The 17,725-nt window shown below is 45.6% G+C and overlaps 1 protein-coding gene across 3 annotated transcripts in view; it reads right to left on the bottom strand.

Moving 5' to 3' along the window:
- The window catches only part of FSD2 (fibronectin type III and SPRY domain containing 2), a 29,142-nt gene extending 11,417 nt beyond the window's left edge, over nucleotides 1–17,725 (bottom strand). The window contains exons 1-9 of one of the 3 annotated variants that reach the window (XM_081888554.1): nucleotides 17,627–17,725; nucleotides 16,457–16,701; nucleotides 12,657–13,021; nucleotides 12,199–12,294; nucleotides 10,378–10,611; nucleotides 3,872–3,894; nucleotides 2,128–2,249; nucleotides 1,311–1,475; nucleotides 262–396 (exon numbers count right to left, since the gene is read on the bottom strand). In XM_081888554.1, the coding sequence (XP_081744680.1) occupies nucleotides 262–396; nucleotides 1,311–1,475; nucleotides 2,128–2,249; nucleotides 3,872–3,894; nucleotides 10,378–10,611; nucleotides 12,199–12,294; nucleotides 12,657–12,974 (1,093 nt within the window). In that variant the 5' untranslated portion in view covers nucleotides 12,975–13,021; nucleotides 16,457–16,701; nucleotides 17,627–17,725. Of the gene's footprint in view, nucleotides 1–261; nucleotides 397–1,310; nucleotides 1,476–2,127; nucleotides 2,250–3,871; nucleotides 3,895–10,377; nucleotides 10,612–12,198; nucleotides 12,295–12,656; nucleotides 13,022–16,255; nucleotides 16,707–17,626 lie in introns of those variants that run through there. The other 2 variants (XM_081888555.1, XM_081888553.1) reach the window with 2 other exon arrangements.

Below are 17,725 nucleotides of genomic sequence, written 5' to 3'. Positions count from 1 at the left end.
CATAAAAGGATCTTGAACAGATCCTTGAAAGTTAACAGTGTGATTGCCTGCCAAATTATCTACTAGAAAAAGGCTTTTAAAGTGTTGCTTTGTCTTTGAAAGCAGCTCTGGTGGGATGTAAGTATTTGAGATAAATTAAAAAAACTTGCAGCGTTCAACAAACTTTAGCTGGTTCACGCCCCACTTCTGTAGACTTTGCTTCGTTCAAAACTCAGGAAAAGGCGAATGTCAAAAGCCATTCAAAATCTGAAATGCATTTACCTGTGATGTAAACAGCTCGTTCACTTGCTGAACCGATCCCGGCTCTGTTGAGGGCTTTCACCCAAAACTCATACTGCGCGTTCGGCGCCAGGTTAGTAACTGTGCAATATGTTTCTTTCACGTTTAGCATAAACGCTGCAGTGAGAAAGCAGAAGATTTAGGAGGTTATTTTAAAATGGCATTTTCCGAAACACGCTTCTAAGCAGGAACCCTTTCAATATCTGCTGCGCCATTTCATAGGTCAGTGGCGGGAGCCTCTCAGCCAGATTTAATTTTCAAATAAAAACAAAGATAATGCTTTGTATTTTCCTACTGGCTCACCAGTTTTTAAAAAGGTTTCAGGACTGTTGTTTCAGGACCCTGGACAACCAACTTGACAGGTGCTTGAAATTATAGCTCTGTGGGGGGGACAACAGTTCCCAGAATTCTTTGAGGACAGTCATGACCATAGCTGTCAACTTACAGATTTGAAAATAAGGGACCAGCAGCCTCAAAAATAAGGGACCAGCAGCCAAAATAAGGGATTTTAGTCAACCACCTGAAATACGAAGTTAAAAGGGACCAGATAATTTTGGAGAGCAGCACCGGTTTTTAGCCCTTCGTTTCCAGAGGTTGCTGCTCAGGACACCAGCTGATGAAACACTGCAATTAAATAACTACAAGCAGCAACCACTTTTCGTGCAAAACGAAGTCCAAGCTACGAAGATGCTACCCCAGACAGAGACGCTGAGTTCGGCGGCTGCAAGGAGGATGGCAGTGGAAGGGCCTGAGGCTCCCGCCAGTCCTGGCGGGGAGGGGCTCCCAGGGGCCAAGGCTGATGAGAGGAGGCCGGAGGGGGGCAGGCCGGACAGCCATGCAACACAGTTGGAGCCTCCCTCCTCCCTGGCCGGCAGGGAGGGAGGGAGAGGAGCTGCTTCCTTTGAAACCCAGGAAATTTAAGGGACATCATCAATAAGGGACAGCAGTGGGACACGGTGCTGGGATAAGGGAGTTTCCCACCAAATAAGGGATGGTTGACAGCTATGGTCATGGTGTATAGGCAGCCTTACCATCCTGGTCCTCTTTCGACGTCTCGTTGCTCACTCGTTTGTAGTACAGCTGGTAGCTTTCGACAATATCTTCTGAAAAGAAGCTCCAGCAGACTTTCACGGACGTACCGGTAGCAGAATTGGGATCCTGGGTGTTCATTACTGGTGCACAAGGAGGCAAAGGAGCTGGAACAAGGAGGGTGGAAGGGGAAAAAATAATCTGTTAAACAGATTTCACATGGTGAATTTCAAAGATCAGCAACGCCACTTAACAGAAGAAATTGCTTTATATTTTATGCTAGTTGTCCGCCTGGTTTAGTATTTAGTCTACACCAAGCTGGTGGTGGGGAGAACCACCAAGGGCCACACTTCTTTCTGGGCAATCTCCCAAGGGCCACATGATAGTAGTGGGTGTGGCTAGAGACAAAAGTAGTGGAGCAACATATGTAAATTTTCGCTTTGTACAATAGATTAGTTTCTACGTACCCACAAACCCCAGCTTTCTTCCATTCAGACAAGGAAGAGGCATTATTGATATATAATAATATAATGTAATATAATATAATATAATATAATAAATATAATATAATGTAATAATAATGTAATATAATATAATATAAATATAATATATTTATACCTCAGCCACTCTGGGCGGCTCCCAACAGAATTAAAAGCACAATAAAACATCAGACATTAAAAAATTTCCTAAACATTGAGTTCAAAGACACTTTTCAGCCAGGCAAAAATCATTGAGGCACAAGCAAAGCCAGTAAGGAGTGTGGACTGGGGAGAATTCTGAGGGTCAGATAGAAACCAGAAATAAATACAATGAAAATACCAGGGACTGAATTAATGGAGTCCATTAGTTCCTGAATGTCAGAGAAATCTATGACCCGGGCTTCAAAATTTGTCGGCACTGAAAGATCTATATCCACGTCCTTTTTCAAGAAGTTCACCAATCTGCAAGTGCCAGAGAAATGGAGAGTAAGACAGCAACTCTAAGAGCTTGGCTATATATTAATGTCTCATATTTTCTCATGTGTGCGTGTTTGTGTATGTTAGAGATAGATATAAATCCATTATGTCAAAATCATCCTCATCATTATTATGTACAGTATACAAGTGGGATCTGCAACAAAATGTTGCAGTATGGACTGCCCCTGTTCAGAATACTCCATTCCTTTCCCCATCTCTCATGGTTTTCTCTTCTCCACTCAGCGATCAGTTAGCATTCTGTGTCCACTGAGCATGCTCAATCCCCATGAGACTACTGGGAGGCATCCCCCCCAGCAACCTTTAGTAATCCCCCCCCCCTAAATAATTTTTGTACTTCTGCTATTCACGCCTGGTGATATGCCCATGAATGGTGGCAATCTAAGCTACATAAGGACCGACATTTGGAAAGTTGAGTTTCTTAACTGCTATTTAATGCTTCTGTCCCATTCTTCTGTCAGATGAATACTTAAATTACAGAAGAAAGAGCAATACAATATGGCATCCCCAAACTTCGTGCCCTCCGAATATTTTGGCCTACACCTCCTGCTAGCCCCAGAATGGCCAATGGCAAGGGATGATGGGAATTGTAGTTCAAAACATCTGGAGACCACCAGGAGGTTGAGGAAGGCTGTAATTGGACAATATTAGAGCCACAAATCAAACACAGACCCTCCAAGTGTCCCTATTTTCAGGGACATCCCTGATTTAGAGAAGTCATCCCAGCTTCTGATTTGATCCCGGAATGCCCCACTTTTCCTTAAAGGTAAAGGTAAAGGGGCCCCTGACCATTAGGTCCAGTTGTGGCCGACTCTGGGGTTGCGGCGCTCATCTCGCTTTACTGGCCGAGGGAGCCGACGTACAGCTTCTGGGTCATGTGCCCAGCATGACTAAGCCGCTTCTGGTGAACCAGAGCAGTGCACAGAAACACCGTTTACCTCCCCGCCGGAGTGGTACCTATTTATCTACTTGCACTTGGACGTGCTTTCGAACTGCTAGGTTGGCAGGAGCAGGGACCGAGCGACGGGAGCTCACCCCGTCGCGGGGATTCAAACCGCCCACCTTCTGATCGGCAGGTCCTAGGCTCTGTGGTTTAACCCACAGTGCCACCCGTGTCACTTTTCCTTAGGAAGTCCCTATTTTCACTGGAGAAATGTTAGAGGGTATGGAGTTATCCAACCCCCGAGCTGTCTGAAGACAACCCTCTATAGGGAAGTTGTTTGTTCTTATATGTGTTGGAAGCTGCCCAGAGTGGCTGGGGCAACCCAGTAAGATGTGTAGGGTATAAAGAGCAAAATTATCATTATGGAATGGGACATCCCTATTTTCATCGGGGAAATGGTGAAGGGCATGCAAACACAATCATTACAAGTTCACTTTGTGACCATGGGATGGTGACGACCACTCTCAACCCAACCTATCTCACAAGTTGTTGCATGGATAAAAGTTGGGAGAAAACCACGTCTTTCACCCTGATCCATTTGTAATAAACATGAGGGATGGACACAGGCTCTGAAGCATAAGAAAGATATTCAGTATCTTAAGTACGCAGGAGGGTGAGGAACTACGAATTCAGGGCTTAATATTACCTGTGGCTTGTAGCTACTGCAGCCTGTAGACAAGAAAGGCAGAGAGAGAGAGAGAGAGAGAGAGAGAGAGAGAGAGAGAGAGAGAGAGAGAGAGAGAGAGGAAAAGAAGGTGGTTTAATGATAGGAACACATTACAATAATAAATTAAAGGGGCACAGGAATGTTAAGTTATGCAACAGCAACAACCAAGGTTTTGCCATTTAACCACAGAATACTATCGTTCATAGAAATGGCACCTGTTGATCTAATAACTTGGAACTTTACATACATGATTTATCTGATGAGGTCTATGATATGCCAAATTTCAAACAGATATAATAAAATTACCACAAGTTCAGCAGGTTAAAAAGTGCTGAAAAGTGACACATTTCTTCTTTCTAATCCACTTATCATAATTTTATTTCCAATTTTGGTGAAAACTACTACCGTACTTTATTTTGGCTTGTCAAGGAAGGCATGCTTCCATGAATTTTGGTAAAGTTCTGAGCAGTCGTTCAACTGTTCTTAAGGTTTTCCTGAGCCATTAAAGCATACGGCTGCAACTGCTGGAAAAATGATTTATTTATTATTTATTTCATAAAGAAATTATACACTGCTTGTTAAAAAAAACCCCAAAACACCCTCAAAGTGGTTAACAAAAAAAGCAAAGCAATAAAATCAAGAGATTGTTGCAACCATACTTAGAAACATACAAAAGTTAAAACACTAAAACAGATTAAAATTACCTTAATTTTCTAAGCGTCTGGGTCTAAACAGGAATGGTTCCCCCCCCCAATAATATTTATTATTTTTCATACAAAAAACATAACAAAAGAGAGAGTAAACAATAATAAAAGGGGGGGGGAGAAAAAGAAAAAAAAGAATATGAAACATAAAATACACCAAATCACCGCATAAACTAAAACTTAGTTAATTAATTAAAATTCATCTTCATAAACATATTACTTGACTTCCTCTAATCTCTTCCATCTGAATTTCTTAGTAATTATATATAGCAGTTTCCAATATCATTATTTCTTAAATCCATATCACAGTCATAATCACATTTCCTAGCTTTTCTTATCGTACATTTTCTTATTTATTTATTTAATCCTAATTTAGTCCTAGGCCTAATTAATTTTTTCAAGTGGTTACATATTCTGATTTCTTCATAAATGTATATTTCATCATTTTTTAAAATTCATCATAATTTTTTCCCCAGAAGTCTTTTTCCCAGAAGACTAAACAGGAATGTTTTTAGCAGGTGCCAAAAAGAGTACAGTGAAGATGCCTGCTAAATATCAATCAGCAGGGAGTTCCAAAGTGTAGGCGCTGCCACAGTAAACAATTGGGTTGTTACAGATGCGAAATGCAGTAATGTCAATTCCACTGATCAAAGTGATCCAATCCAAAGTAATCCAGGGGACACTCAGTTTGCTAATGCAGAGAGAATTCTGCCAGCGTGCCAAAGTTGGCAGAGGGAGTCACCTAGTGGATGTCATGCGCCATACCTATTCCTTTAGTTATGGATCATCGTAATCAATAAAGAATTGCATTTATATACCACCTTACGGCCAATGTTGTGCTGTGGTTCAGGAGCTGCCAACCCTTTTGGGCCCACAATCACATTTGGAAACCTGAGGAACTGCTGTGGGCAACACCCCCATCATAGCTGTCAAGTGTCCCTTATTTGGCGGGACAGTCCCTTATCCTAGCGCCGTGTCCCGCTGCTGTCCCTTATTGATGATGTCCCTTAAATTTCCCGGGTTTCAAAGGAAGCAGCTCCTCCCCCTCCCTCCCTGCCGGCCAGGGAGGAGGGAGGCTCCAACTGTGTTGCATGGCTGCACTGCTCACCCAATATGGAGTCTAAGAATGACTGGGGAGTGGAGCTTGCATGCCTTGTGCCAATCAAATCAGCCGCTTTGCCTGGGAGACTCGCGTTTGTTCAGCACTTCCCAGCGGAGAGGTGATGGTGGTTTTCCTTTCTGCATCCCCTTTGCCTGGTTGTTGCGCTATGGGAACCACCGCTTGAGGCTTCGTTTGGCTGCTGGTTGACTAAAATCCCTTATTTTGGCTGCTGATCCCCTATTCATTGCGAGAAGTAAGGTTACAGGGAACCAGGCAATGGGCCTTCTCAGGGCGCCTGCCCTGTGGAACGCCCTCCCAGCAGATGTCAAGGCAATAAACAACTATTTTACTTTTAAAAGACGACTGAAGGCAGCCCTCTTTAGGGAAGTTTTTAATGTCTAATGCTGTATTGTTTTTAATATTCAGTTGGAAGCCGCCCAGAGTGGGTATAAATACCCCAGATGGGTGGGGTATAAATAATAAATTATTATTATTATTATTATTATTATTATTATTATTATTATTATTATTATTATTTTCGAGGCTGCTGGTCCCTTATTTTCAAATCTGTAAGTTGACAGCTATGACCCCCATGCAGTATCATACCATTTCAAACAATCATGGCTCCCCGCAAGGAACGCTGGGAATGTCATTTGTTAAGGGTGCTGAGAGTTGTTAGGAGATGCCTATTCCCCTCACAGGACTATGAATCTCAGAGCGGTTTAGCTACTGATCCCTCTTCTCGTGAAACTCTGGTATTTGTAGCACCGTGAGGGGAATAGGCAGAGGGCCTTCACGGTGGTGGCATCCGCCCTGTGGAACGCCCTCCCACCAGATGTCAAGGAAATAAACAACTATCTGGCTTTTAGAAGACATCTGAAGGCAGCCCTGGTTAGGGAAGTTTTAAATGACTGATGTTTTAATGTATTTTTAATCTTTTGTTGGAAGCCGCCCAGAGTGGCTGGGGAAACCCAGCCAGATGGGCGGGGTATAAATAATAAAGATTATAAATATTGTTATTGTTGTCATCTTCTAACACCTCTCAGCAGTTCCCAGCATTCTTTGGGGGAAACCATAACAGTTTAAAGTGATTTAAAAGTATAGTGCAGATGGGGGACTAAATTTAGATATAATCTTTGGGGTTCTCTTCTGGCCTGGCACAGTTTGGAAAGATTTATTGGGGGGGTGTTATTATTTGGAAGACTGCCTTCCTCCCCTCCAATTCAAATTTAAAGAGAATAAAGCTGTTGCTAAAAATAGCAAAGAAAGCCCTTGTGGAGGACTCTTAGGTAAAATGCAATTTCTTCTTTTATCTCCTTCTCAAAGATTGCTGCGATTGTTGTATAAAAAGCCCTCTCCCCCCCCCTTGCACTCCGGCTACACGACAGAGCAAAATTACGGTGATCACTCACTCACAGGAATTGCAAATCCCCTGCTATGTTCTGAACTGAAGCACCTGTCTATAAAAGGGCTTTTCTCAAAACGTGGTCCGCTGGCTGGATTCATGAATCAAAATGCAGGAGATTTCTGCCACCTTTCAGCAAGTCAATATTAAACCCATTCATCAAATCAATTCACTCTGTGTGTGTGTGTGTGTGTGTCAACAACCACTTGCTGATGCGTTTCGGTTGTGCTACGTTTATCATCAGTATACCATATTTTTCGCCCTATAGGACGCAATTTTTCCCCTCCAAAAATGAAGGGGAAATGTGTGTGCGTCCTATGGGGCGAATGCAGGCTTTCGCTGAAGCCTGGAGAGCGAGAGGCGTCGGTGCGCACCGACCCCTCTTGCTCTCCAGGCTTCAGGAAGCTATCCACAAGCCTTGCGCCAGGGGGAGTTCCTGCGGGCTAGCAAGGCTTGTGGGTGGTAGCCTGCAGCCCAGAGCACAGGGCGCCCTCCGGAGGGCGCCCCGTTCTTCGCGCAGGTGTCCACAAGCCTTGTGAGCACGGCGGGAGTTGCCGCCAGGATCGCAAGGCTTTCAGATAGCAGCCTGTTCTGGGGGCTGAGGTCGGGGGAAGCTCAGGCTTCCCCTGCCACAGCCCCGCGGCTGGGGGGGGAAAATATTTTTTTTTTATTCATTTCCCCCCAAAAAAACAAGGTGCGTCCTATGGGCCAGTGCATCCTACGGGGCGAAAAATACGGTAATTTGTGATACTTTGTGCTGCTCTGATCTGATTGGAAGCAGGGATTCAACCCCATTGTGCCTATCTTCTTCTTTTAATTATTATACATTTTTATTAATTTTAACATAACATTTCCAACAGTCATTTAGAATAATTTCTGGTCTTATACAATAATTTGGACTTCCGTCAACAACCGCTGAAGATTTCCCATTCTTTATCACTTATTCCGCATTTCTTAATTTCTCTATTACTTTTAATTATCGTTAACTAATAGTTCTCTTCATAGTCTTCCTTGCAATATTTCACCTAATCCTCCTTACAGAACTTCTTGCAGTCCTACTAGCGTGATCTGTTTATTACAATGGCTTTTCAAATAGTTCAAATATTTACTCCAGTCTTCTAAGAATCTCTGGTCCCGCAGGTTTCGACTCCTTCCTGTTAATTTATCTCATTCTGCATAGTCCATTAATTTCATTTGCCGGTCTTCTTTCGTCGGTAATTCTTCTTGCTTCCATTTTTGTGCCAAAAATATTCTTGCTGCCATTATTGCACATAAAAGTAATTTACAGTCCTGTCTGTTAATGTCCTCCACTAAAATGCCAAGTAAAACCATTGTGCCTATCTTCAATCAGAAGCACCCCATCAAATTCAATGGAGCTTAGCCAGTGCTGTTTTTCTAGAGAAACAGGTGCTGGACCTCACCATGAATGCTTTCCTTGCTCTTATAATGGCACCCACCTGAGGGGTGCCAGAACCGGGTTCTGTTGAATTCCAGCTGAAAAAAAAGCCTGGGCTTAGCTCTCCCCACCCTCAAAATATTCGGTGTTGGATAAATTCATTTACCCTGCAATAGACTGGCCTTCACCAGTTTCTGAAGCAACGGTTGTGTCTCCTTTAATTCAGCATTTAAGAGAATGTCAGTGTTCAGTCTCACAATAGTTCTGATTGTCCTTGTTACAGAAGAGCTGCTTTTTCCCCTTTCAGTTTATCTTAAGCCGCTTTGTGGGTCCGGTCTTTGGGACAGAGGCTTGCGAGTACGTACCCTATATTGAAAGCACATGGCTTCCGCCAAATAATCCTGGCATCTGTATGTATAAAATGTCACAGTGTTCCCAGGGCAATTAACAAGTACCGTATTTTTCCGTGTATAAGACGCCCCCATGTATAAAACGCCCCCTAATTTTGGGGGACTCCAAATTAAGAAAACACCCCTCAGCACTACCCGTGTATAAGACAAGCCCCAATTTTAAACCATTTTTTTTAAAAAAAAAACAAACACACACACTCAAGAACCAAAAAGCAGTAGGCTTTTTAGTAACTGTTGAATAAAATGTGTCTGGTAGGCCATTTGTATAATCCTCATAATATCACTTGGAGTTTAGCAACTCTGCTGTGGTAGTTCTTTTGTTCCTTACAGACACTCCCTCAGAAATGTGGGTCGCATCCATACCACACATTTAAAACACTCTTACACCACTTTAACCAACACAGTCAAGGGCGCTGACTTGGGCTCCAGGTTATGGGTGCCCAATGGCACCCGTGATGTAACGTGATGACATCACGTTGCGTCGGCCGTGTGGTGCTGCTTCCAAGGTCCTCAAAGACCTCCGAAGGTCCTCTGGGAGGTTGCGTTGGGGCTCTGACACAACTTCCGGTAGAAACCAGAAGTCATGTCAGAGCCCCATATTGTGGGTGCTAAGCACCCACAATTTTTGGTGGGTGCCCTAGACCTGGCACCTATGATCACAGTTCCCTCTAAAGAATTCTGGGAACTGCAATTTTTTAAGGGTACTGATTGTTAGGTGACCCCTCACAGAGCTACAATTCCCAGCACTCTTAACAAACTGCAGTCTCCAGGACTCTTTAAGGGAAGTGGGATAAAAATAATAAATCTCATTTAATTTTTATTTGCTTACAGACTGTCTCATTTGCATTTATCAACTGACTCTTAAAACAAAACAAAACAGATTTGAGGTTAAAGACTAAATAAGTACCGTATTTTTCACTCTATAGGACGCACCCGACCATAGGACGCACCTTGTTTTAGAGGGGGAGAACAAGAAAAAAAAATGCCCCTCTCTGCTCAGCGCCCCTTCAGCGAAGCGGCAGGAGAAATGGAGCCCCTTCTATTTCTCCTCCCGCTTGGCTGAAGGGGCACTGCGCAGCTCTCCCTCTCTGCTGAAGCCAGGAGAGTCTTGCTCTCGCAGCTTCAGCAAAGGAACCTGAAGCCTCCGGAGCGCAGCGGGAACTCACGCTGCGCTCCAAAGGCTTCAGGCGGCTATTCCTGAAGCCTGGAGAGCAAGAGGGGTCGGTGTGCACGGACCCCTCTCGCTCTCCAGGCTTCAGCGAAAGCAATGCGAAGCCTCCGGAGTGCGGAGTGCTCCCTCTGCGCTTCGGAGGCTTCGCGTTGCTATCGCTGAAGCCAAGGAGCCTGCATTCGCTCCATAGGATGCACACACATTTCCCCTTAATTTTGGAGGGGAAAAGGTGCGTCCTATAGAGCGAAAAATATGGTATTTCATCACTGGTTATTTCCATCGCATACATCTCCTTACCTTGATCGCATTCACTTTATTTTCACCTTGGCTGAGATCCTCAATGGTTTCCATCAGGTCTTTACATGTGTCCAGGTTGCCTCCACAGCTGACCAGCTGCTCATACAATCCTTCCAGCTTCTCCTTCTTTTCTTCCCCCAAAGCCTGCATGACTTCCTCATACCTTTGCTCGAGGGTCAGCATGAGATCATTGTAGCCCCTCTCCAGGTTCTGCTCCTGCCTAGCAAAATTCTCCTGGAAAGAGAGCATTTCAGGGTTGAAATGGGTTTGCTGAGCAATTGCCACCCAAAAGATCCATGAAACACGACAAACCTGCCCTGATTTTATAATACCCGTTCAGTCATAATAGTTTTTTTTTTAAAAAAAGAAGCAGATTTTCCAGCTGCACAAATTTCCCGCCAGACACCCCACACTAAAAAGAGAGAAATCTGAATGAACACAAAGAGTGCTTTGCTCTTGGCATCAATGGCAGTTTCTCCATAGGTTGTTGTTATCTACTACGCAGCAACGGGTCATTTATGGATCTGTCTTAATTCAGTAACCTGAACAAACATAAGCCCCTGCGTTGCAAAATGTGACAATCTACCAAAATGCAAACACAACACGCTGTCTAATAACTTAGTAAATATATAATCGGTATGATGTCATTCAAAATATACGAATAAGCCACTTCAAAATAATATATATATCATACAACACATCTTACAAAATATACAAGAAACTGCAAGTTGTTATACAGTGGTACCTCGGGTTACATACGCTTCAGGTTACATACGCTTCAGGTTACACACTCCGCTAACCCAGAAATAGTGCTTCAGGTTAAGAACTTTGCTTCAGGATAAGAACAGAAATTGGGCTCCGGCAGCGCGGCGGCAGCAGGAGGCTCCATTAGCTAAAGTGGTGCTTCAGGTTAAGAACAGTTTCAGGGTAAGAACGGATCTCTGGAACGAATTAAGTACTTAACCCGAGGTACCACTGTATGTATCAGAGTCAAACAAAGGTTCAAACAACCAATAAATAGCTTAGAGATGTTTTCCTTTGAGACTTGTGTGAGACGCCTTCCGTTGAGAGATGGTTTGGTGTTCATTGGTTGTTTGAACCTTTGTTTGACTCTGATACATATAACAACTTGCAGTTACTTGTATATTTTGTGAGATGTGTTATATGATATACATATTATTTTGAAGTGGCTTATTCGTATATTTTGAATGACATCATACCGATTATATATTTACGAAGTTATTAGCCAGCATGTTGCATTTGCATTTTTGTAGATTAATTCAGTAACCAACAGAGGTGCAAAACTTCAAGGGTATTTACAAAGACACCCCCAAACATTACCTGCCTGAAGATGAAGAAGGAGAAGAGCAGATTTCAGCCCCAAAGAAGAAGGTATTTTAACATGGTTTCGCAGTTTAAGGAGGAGTTCAGTATGGATGGGGCTTGTCTGATCTCAACTGGTAGGAAGTCCCATAAAATTCGGCCCACAATCCTCAACCTGTGGTTTCTAGTGGATAAACACCATGGGGGACTTCTAACAGTGACTCCCCTGAAGACCTCTGTGACTGAGCAGGGATGTAAGGGATCAGGTCATCCTTGAGGTATCTTGGGTCCAAATTAATAACTTAATACAAGAACCTTGAACCTGGTCTTGTAGCATGTGAGCAGCCAGTGCCGACCTTTGAGCACTAGAATTATGCGCTGGCAATAGTCTATCTCCAACAACCGTCCAACCGCAGCATTTGGAAAACCCAAAGGTAGCCCCACAATCAAGTATTGAGGTCCCATTCTTGAGGTTTCCAATGCATGGAGATGTCTCACCTCGATGGTGATAAAAATTTCCTCCAAGTGGCTAGAAAAGCTCTCCAGGTGAGTGATCTGATCTTCCAGTCTGCATACGTTTTTCCGAAACTCATCCTATTGAAGAAATGACAGCGTTTAGCATACTGGATTGTTGTGGAAAGAGAAACCCCCCCTCCTTCCAGACTGGATTGACTGGTTTTCCATTGTCCTCACTGTTAAGTTGTGGGTGAACATATCAGACGACACAGCGATTCTTCAAACAGCTCTTGTTTATTCACAGGCCAGAACAGAACTGGACTGAAGGGTTCAGCCAGCCTGCTTATATAGAGCTCCAGTACAACATAACTGTAACCACTTTCTGTAACTATCCAATCACTGAACGTCACTTTCAATCCCTTATTTGCATATGTGGACCTGAACTATCTACAGTATCCCCCTGCTGGCCCAGGGTGAGAACTTCAGTACATAACACTCACCTTTGCAATTTCCACCACGCTGCTAAGAGGAATGACCTCGTGCTCACTGTGGTCGCCACTCTGCTGACCAACAGCTCTGATCGGGACACAGCACGTAATGCAGTATGTGTCTTCCATTTTGTCGCTATCTGGCGTGTTGTCCATGGAAGGCAACCTTTGCTCCTCTGCGCCTTGAGTCTTACTGGTTTCGCACAAGCCCAGATCTCGCCTCCGGAAGGGCTCTTCCGAAAAGAGCTCCAGGTCTTCAGCTGAGTCATAAAGCTCCAAGTGGTAGAATCTGGGGGGTTCTGCCTCGTTCTCTTCGGATCGCGTGTCCATTGCAGGAACAGAAAGACGGGGTGCCAATCTATCCTGCAGAGAGAGTTCTTTGGGTTATGAGCAGCTGAGGAACAAAATGCCACAAGATGTTCAGAACAGGCAGAGGGAGAGCTGCATGACCACAATGACACGAAGGAAGAACAAAATACATTGGTACCTCTGGTTAAGAACTTAATTCGTTCTGGAGGTCCATTCTTAACCTGAAACTGTTCTTAACCTGAGGCACCACTTTAGCTAATGGGGCCTCCTGCTGCTGCCGCGCCACTAGAGCACGATTTCTGTTCTCATCTGAAGCAAAGTTCTTAAACCGAGGTACTATTTCTGGGTTAGCAGAGTCTGTAACCTGAAGCATCTGTAACCTGAGGTACCACTGTATTGGCACTTTCAATAAGCAGGAGGAGTTACTTTTGTGTAGTGAAAAAGCCAAAGTCCTGGCGTATCTTAAAGATTTAAATCAGGGGTTTTTTGGTTGTTGTTCCTAGCCTGGGGGCCACATGACATTCTGTGCAATTTTTCGGGGGCCTAATGACCAGTGGTGGGCAGGGCCAGAAGAAAACATAGGCGGAACAACAACAACAAAACCTTGCCTTTGTACAGGTCCGCTCACCTTCCGGGGTAGGTGGTGTTGCAGCTGGACATCCGTGCCCTCATAGTGACCTGGCTAGGGGGCGGGAGATTGACGCCCCCTCCACACCAACCCCCTCCACGTCACCCCTCCCCGGCCAATCCATGCCGGCAGGGGGCGTGGCCACAGGTAATTTAAACTGCGGTGTGGCTGGGGGCTTCCCACTCTAGTCTCCACGCCAGATCTCCTTACCCATCCGCCCTCTTTTTAAGTTTTGGTTTGGCATGATCTTGCTATGGACAAATGTTGGCCGCCTTGTTGTTGGTAGGAATTTTTCCACTTGGCGAATTGGCACCGGCCATTTGGCTCTCGCCTGCCTTGTAGCCATCGTCACAACTTTGCAAGGTTAGGCATTGGGTAAGCCTTTGTTTAAGGGCATCCTGTTTTGATAAGGGCATCCTGCTAAAGGGATCCAGGGGTGTGGAGTCTGTCCGAAGCCCAGGTGTGGGCTAGGGCCATGCCACTACCTCAACAGGGACCCTCTCGGGGTGCCCCTATTTTATGTAAGCCTTAGGGTTCCCCCTTCTGGTGGTTTGCCCTTAATTCGACTCCCTGCAGATGGGCTGGTGTCAAGATATAGCCTGGTTTCACCCAATGCCTAAGCCAAACCGCTCACATCTGTAACCAATACAGTGGTACCTTGGGTTACATACACTTCAGGTTACATACACTTCAGGTTACAGACTCCACTACCCCAGAAATATTACCTTGGGTTAAGAACTTTGCTTCAGGATGAGAACAGAAATTGCGCGGCGGCAGCAAGAGGCCCCGTTAGCTAAAGTGGTGCTTCAGGTTAAGAACAGTTGCAGGTTAAGAACAGACCTCTGGAACGAATTAAGTACGTAACCAGAGGTACCACTGTACAGTCGTGGCCTGTTTAAGCTCATAATCCAAAACACTCATGATGTGTTTATTAAGCAGTGCGGAACTACAGGGCACAGGGCTTTGGCACGCAATGGGCTTGTTTTCTCATTTGAACACATTCTTGTCTATCATGCAGTGGCATAGCTAGTTGCTTGGGCACCCGTGGTGGCACAAATGCCTTGCACCCGGGGGCGGGCTAAGAAGCCCATGGGGCGGGGTAAGCCGGGGCAGAGCACGCTGCACGGAACTTCCACAGAGTCCGCAAGCCCCACGTTGCTGTTTCGGGCAGCATGGAGCCTGCAGGTACCTGAGCCACTGCATCACTCCCCAGGAGAGGCGTGTGGCTTGGGCACACTGCAGGCTAGGCCCCACGTTCATCCCCTTCAGTGATGACACCCGGGGCGTCCCCCACCCACCGCACCCCCTTTCCTATGCCACCGCTATCATGCAAGTAGCCACACAAGAACACTCAAAGAGGATGTGAAGCAGGACTGATGGAAAATGTGGCTCAGTAGGGTGTTTGGCGTTAAAGCTCTGGTTTTCCCAGTAGTGATGTATGGAAGTGAGAGCTGGACCATAAAGAAGGCTGATCGCTGAAGAATTGATGCTTTTGAATTATGGTGCTGGAGGAAACTCTTGAGAGTCCCATGGACTGCAAGAAGATCAAACCTGTCCATTCTGAAGGAAATCAGCCCTGAGTGCTCACTAGAAGGACAGATCGTGAAGCTGAGGCTCCAGTACTTTGGCCACCTCATGAGAAGAGAAGACTCCCTGGAAAAGACCCTGATGTTGGGAAAGATGGAGGGCACAAGGAGAAGGGGACGAGAGAGGACGAGATGGCTGGACAGTGTTCTCGAAGCTACCAGCATGAGTTTGACCGAACTGCGGGAGGCAGTGGAAGACAGGAGTGCCTGGTGTGCTCTGGTTCACGTGGTCACGAAGAGTCGGACACGACTAAACGACTAAACAACAAAAGGGTGTTTGGCCTGAGGAAAGTCCCAATAACCTTATAAAGAGGCCTGTATGAGCAACAGTTGGGATGCGGGTGGCGCTGTGGGTAAAATCTCAGCGCCTAGGACTTGCCGATCGTATGGTCGGCGGTTCGAATCCCCGCGGCGGGGTGAGCTCCCGTCGTTCAGTCCCAGCTCCTGCCCACCTAGCAGTTCGAAAGCACTCTTAAGTGCAAGTAGATAAATAGGTACCGCTTTATAGCGGGAAGGTAAACGGTGTTTCTGTGTGCTGCGCTGGTGCCGGTTCACCAGAGCAGCTTCGTCACACTGGCCGCGTGACCCGGAAGTGTCTGCAGACAGCGCTGGTCTCTAGCCTCTTAAGCGAGATGAGCGCGCAACCCCAGAGTCGGTCACGACTGGCCCGTACGGGCAGGGGTACCTTTACCTTTATGAGCAACAGAGCCTCAAGACTCCAGGACTAGCATGGACCTCTGTCCCCCAACAAGGTGCCAACTCTGGATTTTGTCGCTCTGCCCTTTCACCCTCTAGCACAAGGGGCCTTCCAGTGGCCTTGCTGACCAAGGATCCAATTCAGGCCATTAAGAGAATTTCACGATAGTATAAACTTTACACTACAAAGCCATACATTTTGTTTCGGGTGTTTTTCTTTTTTACAAACTTGTAATTTCAATTTACAAAGCATGAACACACTTCCAAAACTACTGCATGCAGAAATATGCTCTCGTTATCTTTTTATGTCCCAGTCCAATTGCTCACATTTGTCTAAGTTTATTGAGCAGCATTTATTAAGCTGGAGCAAAAAGGGTCGTGGAGCAGCTTACCTGGAATCAAAGCAAAACAAGTCCGTCCGTGCAGGTTTGCAGTCTTAAATAAAAGACGCACAAGGGAAAGGGCACAGGGAGGAAAATGGAAAATAAGAATCAAGACTCAGGCACCCATTTTTAAACAATCGCTCCTACACTGAACAGCTGCGCCAGTTCAATCTACCATAATAAAAAAGGAGAATCTTGCTGTTCTGAAACTTGCCTTCTGTGTAAAGATTTCACAATTTCTTCTGGTGCCCAGATAGCAGTAAACTTCACATTTGTCTCTCCTGACAAGCCTTGATTTTCATCCGAAGGCAGTTCTCTGCCAGGTTTCTAGATGGGCGACTGCAGACTTTTTGCTGTAACACGAGACAGCCGCTTCTTTCTGAGAGGGATGTCAGCAGTGATGAGCAAAAGCGACAAATATAGACCACCACCGGCTCTCGTTGCAGGGGAAGATCCTAAACTGTCATGAAGGAGAATGTCAGAAGCTGCCGGGAAAAGTTTGAAACCCTCTTGGGACCCATTCCCAACATCCTTCCACCGTTTAATTCCCTGTATTCCCAGTTTTCAGGCATGAATACTGTTGCTCAGCGAGTCAAAATGCCATCACATTTGAACATCAGGAAAGTTTCAGCCAAGACCCGATGAAGACATGCTCAGAGCCTAAGTTATGGCAGATTTAAGAGGTCCCATGTTACCCAAAACTGAGTTTAATTCAAAGGTGGAAGTCAATGAAAATAGAATAACCTTTGATGTTTGCGCATAAGCCAGGAAAGAGGCAATGGTAGAATCAGAGCCAGGCTGAGACATTTTGCTGCCACAAATGCTCCCCCCGCCCCCGATCTGTACTCCCTCCCCCTAGCACCATACCTGGCCTGCCATCACAACTGCACCCTCACCTGTGGCTGCACCTGTGTTGCTGCCACAAGGGAACATCAGCACTGAGGATGCAGCGGCAGTAGTGAGGGCAATGGCCCCTCCAGGTGGCAGGTAAAGGTCAAGGGACCCCTGACCGTTAGGTCCAGTCGTGGCCGACTCTGGGGTTGCGGCGCTCATCTCGCTTTATTGGCCGAGGGAGCCGACATACAGCTTCTGGGTCATGTGGCCAGCATGACTAAGCCACTTCTGGCAAACCAGAAATGGAAATGCCGTTTACCTTCCCGCTGGAGCGGTACCTATTTATCTACTTGCACTTTGACGTGCTTTCAAACTGCTAGGTTGGCAGGAGCAGGGACCGAGCAACAGGAGCTCACCCTGTTGTGGGGATTCGAACCGCCGACCTTCTGATCGGCAAATCCTAGGCTCTGTGGTTTAACCCACAGCGCTACCCACGTCCCCCAGGTGGCAGGGGGAGAACTCAAATCGCCAGGTGGGTGAGAGTACCTTTGACAAAAGGTAAAATTATTACGAGGACTGCGCATGCAGCTTGCAGGCTCCTGCAGTAGCCAGTTTCAAATTCTAGCACAGACTCTCTGGTGCAGT

Source organism: Podarcis melisellensis, assembly GCF_964234715.1.
Source record: "Podarcis melisellensis genome assembly, chromosome: 14".
In the NCBI taxonomy this organism is placed as follows: Eukaryota; Metazoa; Chordata; class Lepidosauria; order Squamata; family Lacertidae; genus Podarcis; species Podarcis melisellensis.
The sequence above is the reverse complement of the archived record's forward strand: the minus strand, read 5'-3'. Positions and strand labels throughout refer to the sequence as shown.